At 44.2% G+C, this 17604-nt stretch overlaps 1 protein-coding gene across 3 annotated transcripts in view; it reads left to right on the forward strand.

The window, feature by feature from the left end:
- The first annotated feature begins 255 nt into the window (after window positions 1-255).
- The window catches only part of CCDC186 (coiled-coil domain containing 186), a 44450-nt gene continuing 27101 nt past the window's right edge, over window positions 256-17604 (forward strand). For all 3 annotated transcript variants that reach the window (XR_002104846.1, XM_019555910.1, XM_019555911.1), the window contains exons 1-3: window positions 256-305; window positions 484-494; window positions 13419-14130. Coding sequence is in view for 2 of the 3 variants with exons in the window: in XM_019555910.1 (XP_019411455.1) it covers window positions 13436-14130 (695 nt within the window). In the remaining variant the exon portion in view is untranslated. The remainder of the gene's footprint in view (window positions 306-483; window positions 495-13418; window positions 14131-17604) is intronic.

The raw sequence follows: 17604 nt of genomic DNA on the forward strand, positions 1-17604 counted from the left end.
TGCCCGCAGCCGCCCCGCGCTCGACCACCTCCTTTGGCCGGGCGCGCTGGCCTCGATTCGGCCCACTCGAGGGTCGCGGACACTGCCCTCCCCGGGCCTGGGGAGGGACATCTGTGCCGCAGACCTCGCGAAGGACAATGTTTCCCAGTCCAAGATAAAAGATCTCGTCGAATATCAAGCGCCCCACCGGCTCGGGGGCCCAGCCAGGCCGCGGGGCGGGCCCGGCGGGCGGGGCCAGGCAGTGCAGGCACCGCCCCCGGCCGCCATCTTGGCGGAGGTGTCAGCCCGCGGCTATGGCGGCGCGGTGGCGGTACGGCCTTTGCCCAGGTAGGAGCGCGCGGGGCGGCACCCGGGAGGGGCTCCTTGCTCTGCCCCCACCCCGCCCCAGTCCCGGTCAGTTTGAGGGGAAACACTGCGCCCCTCCCCCCCGGTGCCCCTGTGAGGTGTCTCCCCCCCGCCCGGGACTCGTGAGTGCGGGGGGACCCTCGGCGTAGGTCCCCGGCCGGCGGTGACGCTCAGGCCGGGTTAAATGGCCATTTTCTCGCTGACGGCTGGCGCAGGGCGCTGAGAAACGAGCCCGGGAAGATTGGAGGTGATCGGGTTGGGGGGGGATCGATGCGAAATTGCACCCAAGGGGCAGGGAAACCGTCCCGGTGTCTCGCGAGCTCCCTTCCGGCCCTCAGATCTGGCGGTGCCTGGTGAAGGGTGCTGGCACCCGAAAGCTTGCAGTGGAAGATGTTGTTATTATTTTTTTTTTCCCCGCAAAAGACATCGCCTCTGCTGTGAGTGCTGGCGCCCGAGTGTGATTGTGACACGCCGGTGAAATGCTGTCCGTTTCCCGGGGGCTGTCACAGACACACCGCGTGATCGCCCGATGGGGCTAGTTTCGGGAGTGATGGTCTTTTGGCTTCATCTGCTCTCCTGGCTCTTCGCATGATCCTCCAGGTGCGCCCGTTTCACGAAATGAGAGCATAGTTCAGCGGCGCTGGCACTGGGTGCGATAGCAGCACGAGCTCCATGCTTTGCATGCCTTGGAAACTCCTTTGGGAATGTGTTTTGGGGCTGTTTTCACCCGTAGTGTCAACCTCGGTTGTAAGGGTGTCGGGATGCTGCGGTGTTGTCGCCAGCTCCTTCTGTGCCCAGTTCTAATACCCGGGGCTTAAGTATTAAGGGATCGGGGCTTTGGCCTTAAATCCCGGACTTTCTTTATAGTGCCCTCCTCCTGCAATGCCTCCATGATACCGGTGGTGGAGAGCTTGTGAACTGTCTGGTGGCGTTATCTAGGCCGGCTCCAGGCAGAGTTGGGTGATGTAATGGCTAAAGTCCTGGTAGTTAGGTTATGTGAATGAAACCCAGGTTGCCAAAGAAGGTGAAACTTTGCAGGGTCTATGTAGGTTCAGCTGGAAGAAGTTTGACTTGGTTTAGAAAAATAAAAAGCTTTTTTTTCTATCTTGTTGCAGCTGTACTAGTGGAGGATTATGGGTCTGCTGTTTTTCTGTTTTTGATGTGCAAGGGCTTAGAGCTTAAACATTGCTCTCAAGCACTTTATAAAGCTTAGGTGGGCCATCAGCCAACTCCTAGTTAGTGTAGGCTTTTCCCCTGGTAACTGTGACTTGGTCCACTTTGCTATTACGTGCATGCTAACCTGGGAACCAAATCAGCTAAACACTAATCTGTTCAGGTTACCCATTGATTTTTTTGCCTTGTGAATGGAAGAAATCAAGTCCTACTAGCTAAAGCCTAAACCTTCACTTGGCCTTGGAGTTGACCTGTGAAGTTTCCCTGTCTGGGTCTGATCTAATCATATTGTAAAGACTTCTGTGAGATGAAGTGGGGAAAAACCCAATGATGCCACAAAGCAATAAATATAAGATATGCCAAGGCAAGGAAGGGCACAAGGAAGTTGTGATGTAAGGAAAGAAAACTTACAGGGAAAGAACAAGCAAATCTTGGTCCCCAATTCCTTTGGGCTGAGTCTCCTTTGAAGATAATGCTGATCTTTGCACTTTGGGACAGAAATGGGGCATGGTCCTAGAGACTTGCTTCTCTGTCCATAAGCTCTCTGTTCGCACTGGCTTACAGCTCAGTGAGGCCTTGTCTGTCCCAATCAGGGAGCAATGCCAAGTTACACATGTTAGAAAACTGTTTTGCAGCCTTGATGCACAGCTGACATCACCATCCCTGTTCAAAACCCAAAAGTTCCCTGATGGTTCCAGTGCTCTTTGGCTTTCCTTTGTAGATGGGATCAAGTGTTAAAGGCACCTTGTCCTTCCGAGCAAGACCAAGCAATGACCCTTACTTTTTACTATATTTCAAGAAATCCTTCTGCTGGCAGGAGGACAGAAGTGGAATAACAAGGGAGAGACTAGAGACAAAGCTTGCATACATCTGGCATTATTCTGTTTAAAGCTGCAGTAACTAAATAGTGAAACTAATACCATATTACTTGTCTTGGGAAGACCAAACTCTGTACTGTCTTAGGTAAGAATCTACTTGAAATCATATATTTTAAACATATTTTTGTACCGACCAAGCAATACTTGATATCATTTCATCTGTAACTATGTGTATGTTTCACACAAGCACTGTTGCCATGTACCTAGGGGTTAGATCCATAATGTAATCTTGTTTTGTGCACAGAACAATTGTTGTATAATGTATTTGTTCTGAATGCAGAGAGCAGTGTCTTCAGACTGTTCCAAAACAATGTCATGGAGCTGACTGGGTGATAGTTGACTGCATTCTGGCAATCGGGCTGAGTGGTGCAAAGCAGTATGAAGGTATGAGCAAACCAGCCAGCCTGGGTACATACAGTGCATGATGGGGGCAAAAGTGATTTTTTAATGGCAGAGATTCTCAAACTCCTATTCCTATATCTTTGAATGGAAGCTAGTAGGTCAGTGTAGTGCCTCTTTGTATTTCCAGCTTCCTATTCTGATAAATCACAAATACTTTCCCCCCGTTACCTAAATATATAAGTAACTACTGAGGTTGCCACAGGGATGTTGTACAATTAGGTTTAGGAGTATTAGCCCAAGCACTCTGAGAGAATGAAGAGTGAGACAGTTTCTGTCATGAGGATGTTGTCGTATATACAGAGAAGTCTGATCTCCTCTTTGAAGTGATCTGATCTTTTTCTGTCTTGTTTAGACATTTTAATGTTTTGATAATTTTCTCAAGTGTCTTAGTCATATCTACAATAAATATTGTGTATTAATAGTTAGCTTATTTTCTCTCTTTCATTCGTATGTAGTTATATTTTTTACAGATTTACAAACCATTCTGATATTCATTGGGAGCTGAGTGATTTTAGGGATTTCTTTTTATTTTTCTCATGATGTTTTGAGAATGATTCCTCATAATCTGGATTTCAACAACTATTCTTCACCAGAATTGTTACAGTGGGTTTTGTTCTTGGTTTTCATAAGGAGAAGCTGAGGGGACAGCCTGCAAAGGAACTTTAGACTGACGGAACATAATTTTCCCAACAGGATGATTGGCGAGAACACTAGAAAATTATACTGCTAAAGAAACACTTAGTGCTAAGGCACAGGCAACTCTTTGGTAATGTTTAATTTATTTTACCAAGCAGAGGTAATGTCAGGGAGCTTGTTGATGTAGTAAATTCATTTAGCTTGAAGGAGCCAGATTAAATCATCTTGAGAAGCCAGTTGAGAATATGTGGTAAACTCTCTTTGGTTCTTGCTTACTATCAGCTTGCATCCACTGTCCAGAAGCTTGTTGCCTTCTGGTGCCATCATCACCACAATATTTCCTGTGTTTGCTACTGATTGCATAGATTTAATAGATTTTAGGGTTGGAAGGGACCTATTAGCTAGCCAAGTCCAACCCCCTGCCCTGAGTAGGAAAGAGTGCTGGGTTCAGATGACCTCAGCCACATGTTTGTCCAATCTCCCCTTAAATACCTCCAAGGAAGGGGACAGCACCACCTCCCTTGGAAGCATATTCCATATTTTGGCAGCCTTCACAGTGAAGAATTTTTTCCTGATGTCTAATCTAAATTTGCTCCCCTTCAGTTTGTGGCCATTGTTTCTAGTTATCCCTATAGGTGCCCTGGTAAACATTGTATCCCCTATTTCCTGCTGTCCCCCCCCGATGAGTTTGTAGATGGCCACAAGGTCACCTCTCAGCCTTCTCTTGCGGCCAAAGAGATTCAGGTCCCCCAGTTGGTCCTCGAAAGGTTTTTCCTGTAGGCCTTTAAGTAGATGGGTGGCCCTCCTCTGAACTCTTATGGGTGCGTCCCATAAGCCAATTCTCCACCTACCGGACTGTGTGATAATCTACATTGCAACTGTTTAGTTTATTCACAAGAATTGAGTGCAATACTTTGTCAATTCCATTTCATCCTTTCTCTCTCCACTTCCCCTCTGCCTTTTGATTCCCCAGCTGAGATCTTTTCTGGATCCCTCTGCAAACACGCAGAGGGCCACTGGTATGAGAGGCTGTTCCTCTGTGTTTCTTGTCATGTATAAGAGCATTACTTTATCTCTCCTGCTACCTGACACCAGCTGTTTGAATTTTGCATAAAAACACTTGCTTGTAAGACTTAAGTTCTCTCCTGTTATTTATCAAGGGCAGTAGTATTGGCTAATTCTGTAAGAAGGGATTTGAGATGAAGTTTGTATGACACACCATGCAAAATAAAGATTCATTGTGTGTTGACTTGGAAACAGAACAAAGAAGTTGGCCTTTCTGATCCAACATAGTGAGCAAAGACAGTAACTGAAGATACCCTGTTCTTAAATAAGAACTGGTAGAGCAAGTGAAGTACAAAGGTGTACTCATTTCCTCCCGTTGATTCAGCTGAGAGTATTGAGATATGTTTAAAATGTGGCTGTTCTATAATACAGCCTATAACATTCCTCTGTGGGTGTATTTATAATATTTGCACAGTTGTCCTTGTATAGTACACCTTGAAAAATCCTCTGTAGTTACAAAATAATGCTGCACACTTGTGTATTTTTTTGTCTACTTAAATTATCATAGTCCAGTGACTTTAGCCCTTAGTCCTGAGGCACAAGCTTAAAAGTTGTTTGAATTTTAATCCATGTAATTATAGGAAAATTCAAGCTCAAGTGCGCGTGCGTAATGCCACTACTCTTGTGCAGAACTGGGGAAACTCATTGTATTGTGTCATGAAATGTAGGTTATGCTTCACACCATCATCACTGCAACCTGATTTCTGTCATACCCAAGACTGATTCATAAAACTAATACTCAAGTATTCATTTGAATTTTGATTCCTCCGTGTTTATTTTAATGCAGTGTCTGCATGGTGTGCTGCAGTCACCTTTTTGAAGATGGTGGAAAATTCATTAGAATTTTACTGTGGTTTTTCTAAGAATGCTTTTGGGGGTATGGTATTAAGAAGAAGATTGTCTAGTTTGGGACAGCCTGTTAAGCATATTACAGCCTGGCTAATATGCTTTAGTATTAATTAAGGCATTTATATGAAATCTCTTGTATTTACTGGCTACTTCAGGCTTGCAGAACTCACTGAGGAAGTTCTAAAAACAATCACTTGCTTCACTCCTCTCTTCATAGTCAACAATTTCAAATAAGTCATTCTCCATAGTCTATATTGCATTGAATTATTTTGCATGCATTGGGCAAATGTTCATTAATGCGCTGATGACGGCCCATGAAGTTTAGTACCTATAATAACAGGTACTAACTTAATGTGTTTGTAATCAGTGCTACTATGAACACTTTTTTTGTGACCCTAATGTACGGTAGACTAATTCTACTGTGCATTGGCATGATTCTTGCCTGCCATGTTAATGTGCAGTGGAATTAGTTGACTGCGCAATTAGCATTTTGTGTAGATGCGCCGATTGTGAGGTTGTGTCGGGTCTGGGCCCGTTTCTCCCCCCTCTGTGTCCAAGGAGCATGTTTGGGGGGGGCAAGGCCAGCAATGCTCCAGTCCTGCTGGGGAACAGCAGGGATAGTGCCACCATGACAGTGGGGACTGCGGGGGGCAAGGCCAACTGGCCTTGCCTCCCTGCTCCGGCCCCTCAGTCCCTGCTGTCATGGCCATGCTTCTGTCTGTGCAGAGCACGCTGCTTGTTTCAGTAGGTATTGTGATTGGCTGCCAAGACAACTAATCAGAGTGCAAATAAAGCGTTACAGGCAGACTGACTAAGGCAGGAGCGGGCAATTATTTTGGGCAGAGGGCCACTTACTGAGTTTCGGCAAGCCATTGAGGGCCGCATGACAGGCAGCCCAGGGCAGATTAATATTAAATTTCTAAAATTTTTAGGGGCCTCGTGGGCTGGATAGAATGGCCTGGCGGGCTGCATCCAGCCCCTGGGCCACTTTTTGCCCACTCCTGGACAAAGGCTTTTATAATATTAGAATGATGAGATGACTGGGGGAAAGTATTTATAAGTAAAGGAAGCTGTAGGCCAGCAAGCTTGCAGTAGTGGTAGATATTACCTATACTGTGGGTTCTCCTCTAGGCTGCACTGGTGCTGGCTGCAGAAGAAGCCTTACAGATTTCCTATGTTGTTAAGGCCTCTGTTTCAATGCCTTTTAACATTTTAAGGGAGAAAAATGTTTATGTAAATTTTCACCCATGAGCCATAGGGGACTGCTTACACAGATCGGCTCGAAGGTCTGAGGTTTCTAGGAATTGCCGGGCTGGGTTAAACCCCTGGGTCCTGTTAGCCCAGCAGCCTGTTCATCTCTTCCTATTCACCATGAGTAGGTTGCTTCCCTTTCTGTTGTGTTCAGCTCTGGATGGCCTTTTTCTCCATGTACTTTTTTAAATCTTTTTTTTCCCCCAATGTGGTTATACTGATGGCCTCTACAGCATTCTGTCACATGCTAATTATGCATTGTGTATAAAATAAAAAGCCAAAGCAAAACCAAAAGGCAGTGTTTCCAGGCTTTGTTGTTTTTAAATCCTGTGCCTGCTAATTTCATCAGGTTCCCCCTTAGATGAGGCAAACAGAAGGCACAGGAAGTTATTTTTAGCTATAGCCTCAATTTACTCTTGACGACACAGTAATGTACACACTGTACTGGAAAAGTAAACTTTTCAAATAATTATGCTTGTAACAAGTAAACCAGTTTATCTCTGAAGAAATGAGTTTGAGAGGTTGCAGATTCACGTAGATTTCTGGAACAGACAATTTTCATAGGCATTTTGGAGAAACAAGTCAGGAAAAGCGTGCAGATAAATTTTATCTGTGTCTACAAGAAAATACTTCATCTAGAATGAGGTATTTTGGCTAGGGTGGAAAGTAATTGTATTTGAATCCTATGGCCTGATTCTAACCAGGTTTCCCTTCCTGATATGCTTGCATAGACATAGAAGACAATGGGAGCTCCAGGTACTGAGCAGTTCTATAGTGCAGATTACAGAGCTCCTTTCCCTGATTTAAATAAATGAAACAGTCTTGCTTTTGGTTTAAACAAAGAGCAGAGTCAGGCAGTAAACAGCTGGTACGCTGCACAGAAAGTGTTATTTTGTGGTAAGTATTTTTTTCAACTGGAATAGGAAATTGTATTTTCCCACAGATTGAAAGTCTGAGTCTTCAAAGCATACGCATGCAGTTGGTTCATGGAAAGTGAAACAATATTGTTTTAATTTGCTAATGGAAGAGTCAGCAAAAGCCACAGGCTTTGTTTGGTTTAACAGCTCTCTATGGCTTGTCCTTCTTATTAAGAAAGAATGTGCCCTTTTCCAGCCACCCAACCCCACCTTGAAGTTGTGTTTTAGCTTTTGGGTTTGGATTTTTATTGCTTTTTTTATTTCATTGGATGAACTTGAAGGACTCCTAGGTTCAATTAAATGAATTGTGTGAATGTAACACTTAAACTTTTTAAACACAGCATCCTAGAAATTCCCAAGTTACACACTAGTTCCTTGATCTGTTCTATCTGCAATCCAGGTTTAAAACAGATCTCATTTGTTTTAGCCTGGGCTCTGATTTGTGACCCCTTGGGGTTGGCAGTGCAGGGGTTTAGTGGATTTTGCAGAGCTTTTGAAGGATTACTCCTTGGAGGTGCTGGCTTCTACGTTCTGCTGTGATTGTCTGACAGTTGACCTTGAAGATATTGCCTTCAAAGACCAGGAGCATTAGCAGTAGCAAAGGATGTCTATGCTGTTGATCAGCACAGATTTTGAGGAAGGACTAGAAATATAAACAAAAGACCTATATGAAACCTAAATGATTTAAAGCACTTTGCAGGTTAAAACCGGAGGGTTCAGATGGGCTCCCTTTGAAGAAATCTGAAGCAGCTTGGTCTGTGGTACAAAACTGATGTTAAATAACTTACCTGTGCTATGAAATGTTGGTATGATCAATACCTGAATTTAGGAAGCTTCCGGTTGTATTCTGGGCCTGTAACCATGCTGATTTGTGCTCAGTAGGTAGGGGTTAAAACATGTACATACATCTAATGCATTTAGCAGGTTGATGCTTTAGGACCAAAGCCTGACCATCCTTCCTTTGCCATCGTAAGTTAAAGCTGACTCTTTCTGAACCTGGTGTTATGAATTATTGTAGCCATTGAATAATATGCAGATCAGAAGTTTGATTGGAGAGCCTTTCTGAAATGTGATGTGTGTTGTTTAGTCTTCTATGAGCCGGTTCTGTTTTTCTGCAAATAGCTGCAAAACCTTAGTCTAATTCCTAAGTTATAAGATGACCTCATACTTGCTCCTGCAATAACTCTTTATGATAAAAGCTCCCTGGATTAGTCAGTAAAATTACTGTACAGCTATTGTATCACAAATCATGTGCACTTTTAAAAAAATTCACTACAAAATAACATTAATGAACAGATTCTGACCAGCATTGTGTAAAGCTAACACCCCCCCCCCAAAGTCCTCAGAGTATTTGACTTCCTGGACTTCTAAGAATTCCTAACAAACAGGGTGCTCTACAGTTGGTCCCTGCTTTGCAAAAGTTAGGATGGGAGAGTGTCTTGGATTTAAAAAAAGTCCGTCATTCAGCATATGCAATGAATAAACAACATGTTATGGGTCATGTTTTGTTAAGTGAGTCCAAGGAATATATTTCTAATTTTGATTGATTTCCAAGCATCTTTTAAGGGGATTTCAAACTCAGCAGGGGACTCTTGCTGGCAGAAAAATAGTAAGTACATAATTCAAAACATGTTAAATAGATTCCTTCAGCTTGGAAATTTTTATTAATTTGGCTCTTATACCTACCATATAAGATCCTTCAGCCACTCGCACAGCTTCGTAACTGTGCACTTGTAATAGTCCCATTTACTATGAGATTAGGTATATAGTTTAAAAAAAACCTAAGCAGCTAAGATAGCTTCTTTCAGTAGCAGCAAGCAAAACAATTTACATTTTCAGTCTGGCTACTGATCAGCGTATTCTAGCAGGAGCTGTGGGAGCTGCTTTCTACACTGCCCGGCTGCCCTGTGCATGTATGCACATGCACATGGGACCCCCTGCCCTCCTTCTGCTTCCCACTTCCCCCAGCCCCAAGCAGCCCCTTACAGGCTGGAACTCGTCAGCCTGCAAGGGGTTTCCTGTATTTTTTCTCCTTTTAAATGGGAAAATCTGTGATTTTTTTTTTTTTTTTTTTTTCCCCCCCCCCGTTTCCCATGATTATATGAAAGGGTCACGAACATTCTTGCAACTCACTTTTGGGTCATGACCCATGGGTTGAGAAATGCTGCTCTAGAGTGTCCGAAGGATTCACGAGACTAGTTGCACAGGCACATTATAAAGGTTCTACCAGAGCAGTAGAGCAAGCATCGTGGACTAAATCACAGGAAGATTTGACAGGTCAGCCTAGGTGTTTGTCAAAGTCAGATGTGGTTGACTCTCAGGGTTACAAAGATGACAAACTGCTGCATGTAGACATGAGCTATCCTGAGATTAACTCACTCCCCTTGCTTAGGTGTTGTAGAAGTGAATGCCACTGAGCTGACACACAGAATTTTATGTTGTCATATATTTTAATCATTATAATATTATAAAGCCTAAGTCTGTCCATCTGTAATACTTTATTCACACTCTGATTGGCTGACGGAAACTGCCAATCAGAGTGCTCCAAGCATGGGGGGGGGGTGCCACCATGATTTTGGAGTCACACAGAGGACTGGACAGAGGGTGGACAGGACCACCACTGACTATCAGACAGACCCTGCCCCCTGCAAGAGGCAGAATAGTAGCAGCATGGGGCGTTAGGTTTTGGCACTCCATCCCAGCCCCCTCCTCCCCGTCATTCTTGATAGGCAATTGGCTAGTAATATTATAAGAGCCTTAGTCTTAGAAACAACCAGTCAGAGTGCACCAAGAGTGTTCTGGACAGGAAGCGGCAGTGCCATGGAGCGCCGCCATGATGGCAGGGATGGAGCAGCCGGGGTCGGGGGGCAGGGTGGAGCTTCTTGCAGGTGGCAGCAGCTTAGGGTGCTGGCTGAGGGGGGTGGTGGGACAGGCTTCCCACCCCCGCACTCCCCGGGATGGTGGGTGGCTGTGCTGCATGTCCCCCGCCCCCCCGCCGTGTCATTCCTGATGGGCAATTGGCTAGTACTTTAGTGTTTTCTGTTCTTCTATACCCACACAAATAGCGCACCATATCATGGGTATTACTCAAATTTTTAAAAGCAACAAGTCCTTGGGAAATGATACAGTTAACTTCATGACTTATGCATACCTGGAAAAAATAACTTTAAATTAATAATCAGGTTAAGATAATAACTGCAGGAAGACCTGACAAGTCTGTTAACATTCTCTCAAATACTCAGTGAAAGCAGGTGTATCTTAATATCTAAAGCAGTTTTTGGCTGTATTATATTTTAACAGTTGATCTTTAAAGTAGTCTCTCAATTTTTATAATAAACTGAATTTTTATAAGTAGGGACTTAATTAATTTGCGGTTTCACAGAAACCATGAAATCTGGGACTGTCCATGAAATCAACACCAGAAAAAAAATATTGGCAACCAGTGGTCCTCACTGCTGGGAGCAGGCTGTGAAAAAGCCTTTGTCTTACCACAGTTTTAAGAAGGTCCCTATTTATAAGCTGCACGTAGACTTTTCAGCTGCTAAAAGGTACCTGCCTCTGACTTCTATTTGTAAAGCCTGTTGCAAGCAGCTAAATTGTTACTGAACAAGTGTTCAAAATTCATTGTTCTGTTTCATTTATTTGCAAGGAGTATTGTACTTGAATGGCAAAGTGCAGCTGCCATTGTCATTTCCATTAAACGTATTAGATGGAGGCTTCCAATGTGAGGAGCAGCAATGAAATGGTGACAAATGTTAGTATTCCTTATTTACATGTTGGTAATTTGAATGCAAAAGTTAACACTGAACAGTTGATGAATGGTGGGAAATCACACTTCACAATTCAATCCTTTTACACTGCAAGCAAACAGAATTTGAAATACAAAGTGATATAATGCAGGCTTCGTTATGAGGAAGGCTAGGAATCTTCTTAAGTTATTCTGGTCAATAATTGCATTTGTAGCAAGTCTGCAGGAAATACTAAATCCTCAAAACTCAGTGTTTGTTCCTCCCCATATATTTGTATTGTTGCTGTATAAATTCCTTGTGTTTCCTTGCTGTGAATCCTACATGTTATCTACCATTACCAAATGCTGGCTTCTGTCCAGTCTTAGATTTTTGCTTAGATTTAGTGTCTTTTGGTAGAGGCAAGTAAGTTGATTGCTCATTTTTTTTGTAGCTGTTTGTGCATGTTATGCTGGAGGGCATTAGTGGCAGCAGTCACTCACAGACCTGGTAGAAGTCTGCCCCTATTGAACATTATACATTCAAGCATGGTGAGGATGCAGTGAAAAGTCGCTTTGCTTACTAGTAGCTGGGACAGTACAAGTCACAACCCAAGGCACTGGCTAGCATGGTAGGGAGTGAGCAAAAGCAAAGCCAAGAGACCCTGGGGTCACCCTGGTAATGGAGAAGAGGTGGTGCCAGTGTTGGGAGGCAGCAAGGAAACTGGTGTGTGAGGGCAGATTGCTTCCTGGAATGGCAAAGTTGAACCGCTGAATTAGGAAACTACCTCTGCTTGTTCAGAGAAATGGGAATCTTGGTAAATAGGCAAGAGCAGACCAAAGACATTTGACTCCTTGTCATCAAGGCATTGCAACTTGTCTCCTGAAGACTGGCCAACAGGTCAGCCTAAAAAGGCCAGTGGTGTTTCTAGAGTCTTCACAGTGAATTGTCTGGACACCTGCAGAAGCATCCTGAAATGAAGATGAGACAACATTGTGTGACCAGCCACCTTGGGGAAGCTGGCCAGCAAGTGTGCTTGGCCATTTGCAATCTGTGTACCCGAGCTTTGCTATATGGAGCCATTCCTACATCTAGTGATTCTGCAAACATTCATTCTGCCAACTCCTCTCTGAGAGGGTGGCTGTACAGTATTACAGACGGAGGTAGAGTGCCATCTTCAAGCAGCTAGATGCTTCTTTGTAGGGTGTGAAGCTGGCAGGAATGGGAAGCTGTTTTCTCACCCCTCCAGGTTGCTGAGTGTTCTGCTAGTTGTGCGTATAGGCTGTGATGGACAGTCAGGGCTCAGGAACGAGGAACAGTGTCGTTGTTGTGTGTTTTTTTTGACTGAGTGGGAGGAGGGTGAGAGCCTCTCGACTTTTGGAAAAAATGTTTATGGGCGGTAGCTGGAACGTGATCCCATACTCCACAGAATGATTAGCGTGTCTTCACTTTGTGCTTGTTACTAATGGCAATTGGAATCATGTACTATAATACCAGTTACTATGGAAGCCCTGGTTTTTGCTATTTGTCTGAAAGTAGCCACTCTGATTTCTTCTTTTTAAATGGAACTAAGCCAGTGGTTCTCAAGCTTTTTAGACTCGAGACACCCCCTCAAAAATGCCAGCTCTTAGTTTTTACTCATCGTTGAGTATCAAAAAATAACAGAGCAAGGTTTTTTCTGTTGGAAAGAACAAGGCCCACACCTATGGATTTCTATTTGAAATCTCTAGGTTTATCATGTGAATCATGTTGCAAACCTAGCACTGCTATTAACATTGGCACCCTTGAAAGGATATCAAGGCACCCCAGGATGCTGCGGCCCCCTCTTTGAGAATCACTGAACTGAGCTCTGTCACCTCTATGGTTTCGCCTTTCAGACTGCAAGAGTTACTAGAAGGTAGGAAAATACACTAATTAACAGTAGTTAGTATCATAGCACCTTGATTCTTCCCACCATCTCTTGAAACTCGATGCAATCAGTAGTGTGTCCATTTAGCAGACAGAATGCTAAACTGAGCAAAACCCTTGTTAAACTTTGTCAGAAGCAAATTCTTTCTATCCCTGTCCTGCATTTTGATTTTCAATTGAATCTTCCTCTCCCCAGTCCCTCAGGTTGGTTTTATTTTTTTTTAATCCTGTCTCTTTTGAAGTTAACACTCCCTACATTCTCTTTCCAGATTCCTGAAAGGAAAGGATGGAAGTGCATAGGCCAGACATGCAGAGTGTAATAGAGGTGATTACTTTACAAGCCTTGGAGAGTGCCTCCCCCAGCTCTTCACAGCATGAAAGTGCTGACAGAACTTTTGACAGGAAGGATGGTGCAAGTGTTGCTGAAGAAGAGGATCCCACCTTGGAAAGGGAATCCCAGTCATTGCCAGCAGCCCATGGTTTCACAGCTGTTGACATGAGGGGGGATGGGGCCAGAACTGAAATGCTGGAGCACCAGCAGCCTTCACCTGATCACGGAGGAGGCGGGGACTGCTGTGCTAAGACTTCTCTTGTAAGACGAGGGGGAGGCTCTGGGAAAGCCGAACACTTGCCCAGCAGGGATTTTGAACGACAGGTTTCGAAAATGAATGGTACAGAACAGTCCCTGATGGAGTTATTGCAGGAGTTGAGAGAAGAATCTGACTTTGTAAAAAAATCTAGCGATAGAATTTACTCGGAGAGCCCTTATGACACGGACTGCACAAAGAAGCTCATTTCCACAATACAGCAGTCTTCATCGCAGGAGGCTTTGTTGGAAGAAATTGAATCTGAACTGATAGCCACTAATTTTTCAAAAGAGCATAAACTCCCTAATGGAATGAGGAAAGGGGAGCAGGCCCTGGCAATGTTTGACAAATGTGTGCAAGACAGATACCTGGAACAGGAGCAAACCATAAAAAAGTGAGTATCTGACTAATCTCGCCACAGATACAAGTGTGCGTAACCAATTTTCTCAGTTGTGTTTCTCACTCCTGCTCATGGCCTGAACCACTGCAGACATGTGGCTGCATTTCCAGAATCAAAGGTGAATGTCCGTTCACTTGCTTATCGGTTCCTTCTGTGCAGCTTAGACTAGTCTGCAAAGGCTGAATCGATTCAGCCTCAGGCTTTTTGACTGTCTATGTGTAGCCACTGTGTCTGAGTTCACGAAAGATGACTGCGATCAATCAGTAAGTGAACACCCACACTTAGGAGCCCACAAATAAAAAAAGGTTGAAAACTGCCATGTAAAACGAGAAGCTTCTTCTACTAGTTTCAGATGACTTTGGCTTTTCAAAAAGCTGGAAAAGGATATTTCAGTTCAGTTTTCAGAAGACTGAAGGCTTTGTTAAATGTAGAGTCCTTCAAGCGTCAGTGTATAGAAATAAATTAGCACTTTACTGGATGATGCAGGAAAGGTTTTGAAACAGAGGTTTCTGAATATCAAAGTTTGTTGTGCTAAATTTTATAGTTGAATTGTTAACTATTTAAAGAGATGAAGAATGTTTAAATGTGAACTCTTTCAGGTAACTGGTGGATTTTTTTGCTTTCGTTTTGGGCTTTCTTAATGTTTTCTCATTACATAAGAAGCATTTGATCATTTGTAAAGTGTATCCTCTAATTTTAAACTTATTCCTGCTGGCAGGGCTGAACACAAGGGGTTTTTGTAATCTGTGTGGGCTTTCTGGGTGTTTACTTCTCATGGGATATACTGTGATATGTAATGGAGAGCTGTGTAAAAGAAAAGAGAACCTCCATTGAGAAATTCCCATTCTGTGAAAAGATTTTATAACATTGCCAATTAATCCCTAACAAAAAACATACCAAATTAACTCCTCCTAGAAAACACCTAATAGAAAGCATGACAGCATGATTGTGATTCATGTACTTCGTACAAGCAGCAATGACCAGGAATGAGGAGTGGGAGTTGGAAGTGGTAGGTGTGTAGATGGCCAAAATTCCTAAGGATAGTGTATAAACAGGTTGATTGGGTTTGACCTGTTTGTTAGCTGGGCCGTCATTCACTGTGTACGCTCTGTTACTACAGCAGCTCAGTATCCTGCCCTGGGAGCCAGTCATTTTTCTTAGAGAGACAAGTATCATTACTTTACTTCTCCGTCTTGCATTTCCAGAAGAGCAGGGCATGCCTGCATGCTGTTTGCTGCTCCCGTAATGGGCCTGCCTGTGACGACAGGAGACTGCTCGGGGTGGTAGCTGGTCCAAAGGGCGTTCTGGGTTGGGTCGGAGATTCCAATCTGCCGAATCACTGCAATGCCGCCCTGGAAATGGTCTGCGCTTTGTGCTGCTGGGGTCAGATTTAGGTTATAGCTGGGCATCTACAGCCTGACAGAATACATGAAAAGCTTTGTGGGTGCTTGTTGCCCTGTACCCTTGGGACCAGGCTGCAGTTGACGTAGCTGTTATTAAATTACCGTTTTTACTCAAATCTAAGGTGAGGTTCCCTCCTCCCCCTAGTCAGCCTTGGGGAGTGGGAGGGGGGAAAAGCCTCATCTTGGATTCAAGTGTGAGCCTGGGGAGGCAGTGGCTCAATTCCAGCTTTGGCCCCAGGCTGGAATAGCTTGTTTGGTGGAGGAGGGGCCACTCAGCTGGGGGAGACTGGAGGGAGCCAAGTGGCAGGTTGTAGGGGGAGGAGGAGGTGGGCAGGGATCAGGTTGGGCTGGAGCCAGTGTGGGGCCGTCCTGCTGCTGACTGCACCAGAGGAGGAGAGCCGCAGCAGAAGGGAAGCGGGGCAAACAGCAGGAGCAGGGGGTGGGGGGCAGGTACAGGCACAGGAGAGCAAGGGACAGAGGGATGTATGGGGAGGCAGGCAGCAGTGGGGGGACAAGGCAGGCAGCAGTGGGGGCACGTGTAGATGCTGAAACTACTGCGGTCCAGGGCACATGTGCAGATGCTGCACCTGGGTCAACACGCTGCAGTCCCAGAGCAGAGCAGCCTGGGCTCCAGGTACCAGCGTCAGCGGCCGAGGGGCTGGCTGGGGCATGAGGGTGCTAAAGTGTGGGGTTGGGCAGCAGGCAGCCCCTGTACTTTTGCACCCTGGTGCCTCAGTCACCATCCACACGTGCTTCAGTACAGTAACTAACTGTGCCCTAAGATAGTACTGTCCCCGATGCTACTATCTAAGGGTGCAGTTAATTAATCTAGTGTACCCTAATACACTATGTAGATAAATGGTAATGCTTTACTATGGAGCTAACTAGTCAACTTGCAGTAAAGCACACTTGTAGATGTGCCCTAAGTTGCTTAAAACCAGAAGGTTACAGACATTTTGATGGCTGAAGATGCAGGGGATGACCCATAGGATTTTAAAACTCCCTTGTGAAGCCTAGGTGCCGAACTTCTACTGATGCCAACTGTAGTCACTTAACCTGCTGAGGTGTTTCTGAGAGTGCTGCTAGGTACCTAAATAATGCAGAAGGGATGGTCCATAATACTGCAAATATTGCTCCAGTTGGTTGTTTATAACCTTCTTTCACTTCCATTCTGGAACGCTGTGGTGTGAGGCCATGAAGATCAAGCCAAATACGCTGTTTAGACTGTAGCTTCAGTTCAGCCTTCAGCTTGCCCTACTGCAAAGTACAAAGTGTTATGAAAAGAGAGCTGCCTGTGGGTAAGAGTCTCGATTACGGCTTTGGAGGTCTCAGTTTGGTTTGTGGCTGGGAAAGGCTTCCTTTGTGAGCAAATCAATTGCTTGCTCTGTCCATGCTGTAAAAATAAGGTAATACTGGTGTTTGCATTGATATCTATATTATGGCTGGGCATTTCTGAATGCTTTGGAAGTTCCCAGGAACCAGAGTGGCAGGAACAGTGTAGCTAACTAGAAAGCAGTATTTTTACCAGTGTTTTCATTGCCCAGTGACATGCAGTTGTTGGCTTACATTCATACCAGCCAGAGAGTGTATGCAGCATCAAGTGCTTTCTGGACAGAGTGTTTATAAAGTCCTTGTGTAACTTTAAACCTTAATAACTTTGGATATACACATGATAGAAGCAAACTGTAAACAGCTATTGAAAGCATAATTCATTAAGTTCATTTTAGCCTAGTATAAGCCATGCATAGGGTAAGGATCACAAATGCAATTCATGAAATCACTTAGCAGCAACTATAAAATGTTTTCTATGAGTTGGAAAATCAGATTGAACGATGTATCGTGAAAGGTGGTGTTATGTTGAAGTCTAGAAATTCGAGCTGTATTGTGTTAAAACTTAATGAATTATGCTTTGAATCATCATTTACAGTTTGCTTCTCTCCAAAGTGTATATCCAAACTTATTAAAGTTTAAAGTTTCACAAGGACGTTATAAACACGCTGTATATAAGGCTCTGTCAGCAGTTATTGTAAAAACCCTGCACGAAAGTGTTTATAGAAAGCTGTCA

The sequence above is a fragment of the Crocodylus porosus genome, unplaced genomic scaffold (genome assembly GCF_001723895.1).
Source record: "Crocodylus porosus isolate Cpor-Errol unplaced genomic scaffold, CroPor_comp1, whole genome shotgun sequence".
In the NCBI taxonomy this organism is placed as follows: Eukaryota; Metazoa; Chordata; order Crocodylia; family Crocodylidae; genus Crocodylus; species Crocodylus porosus.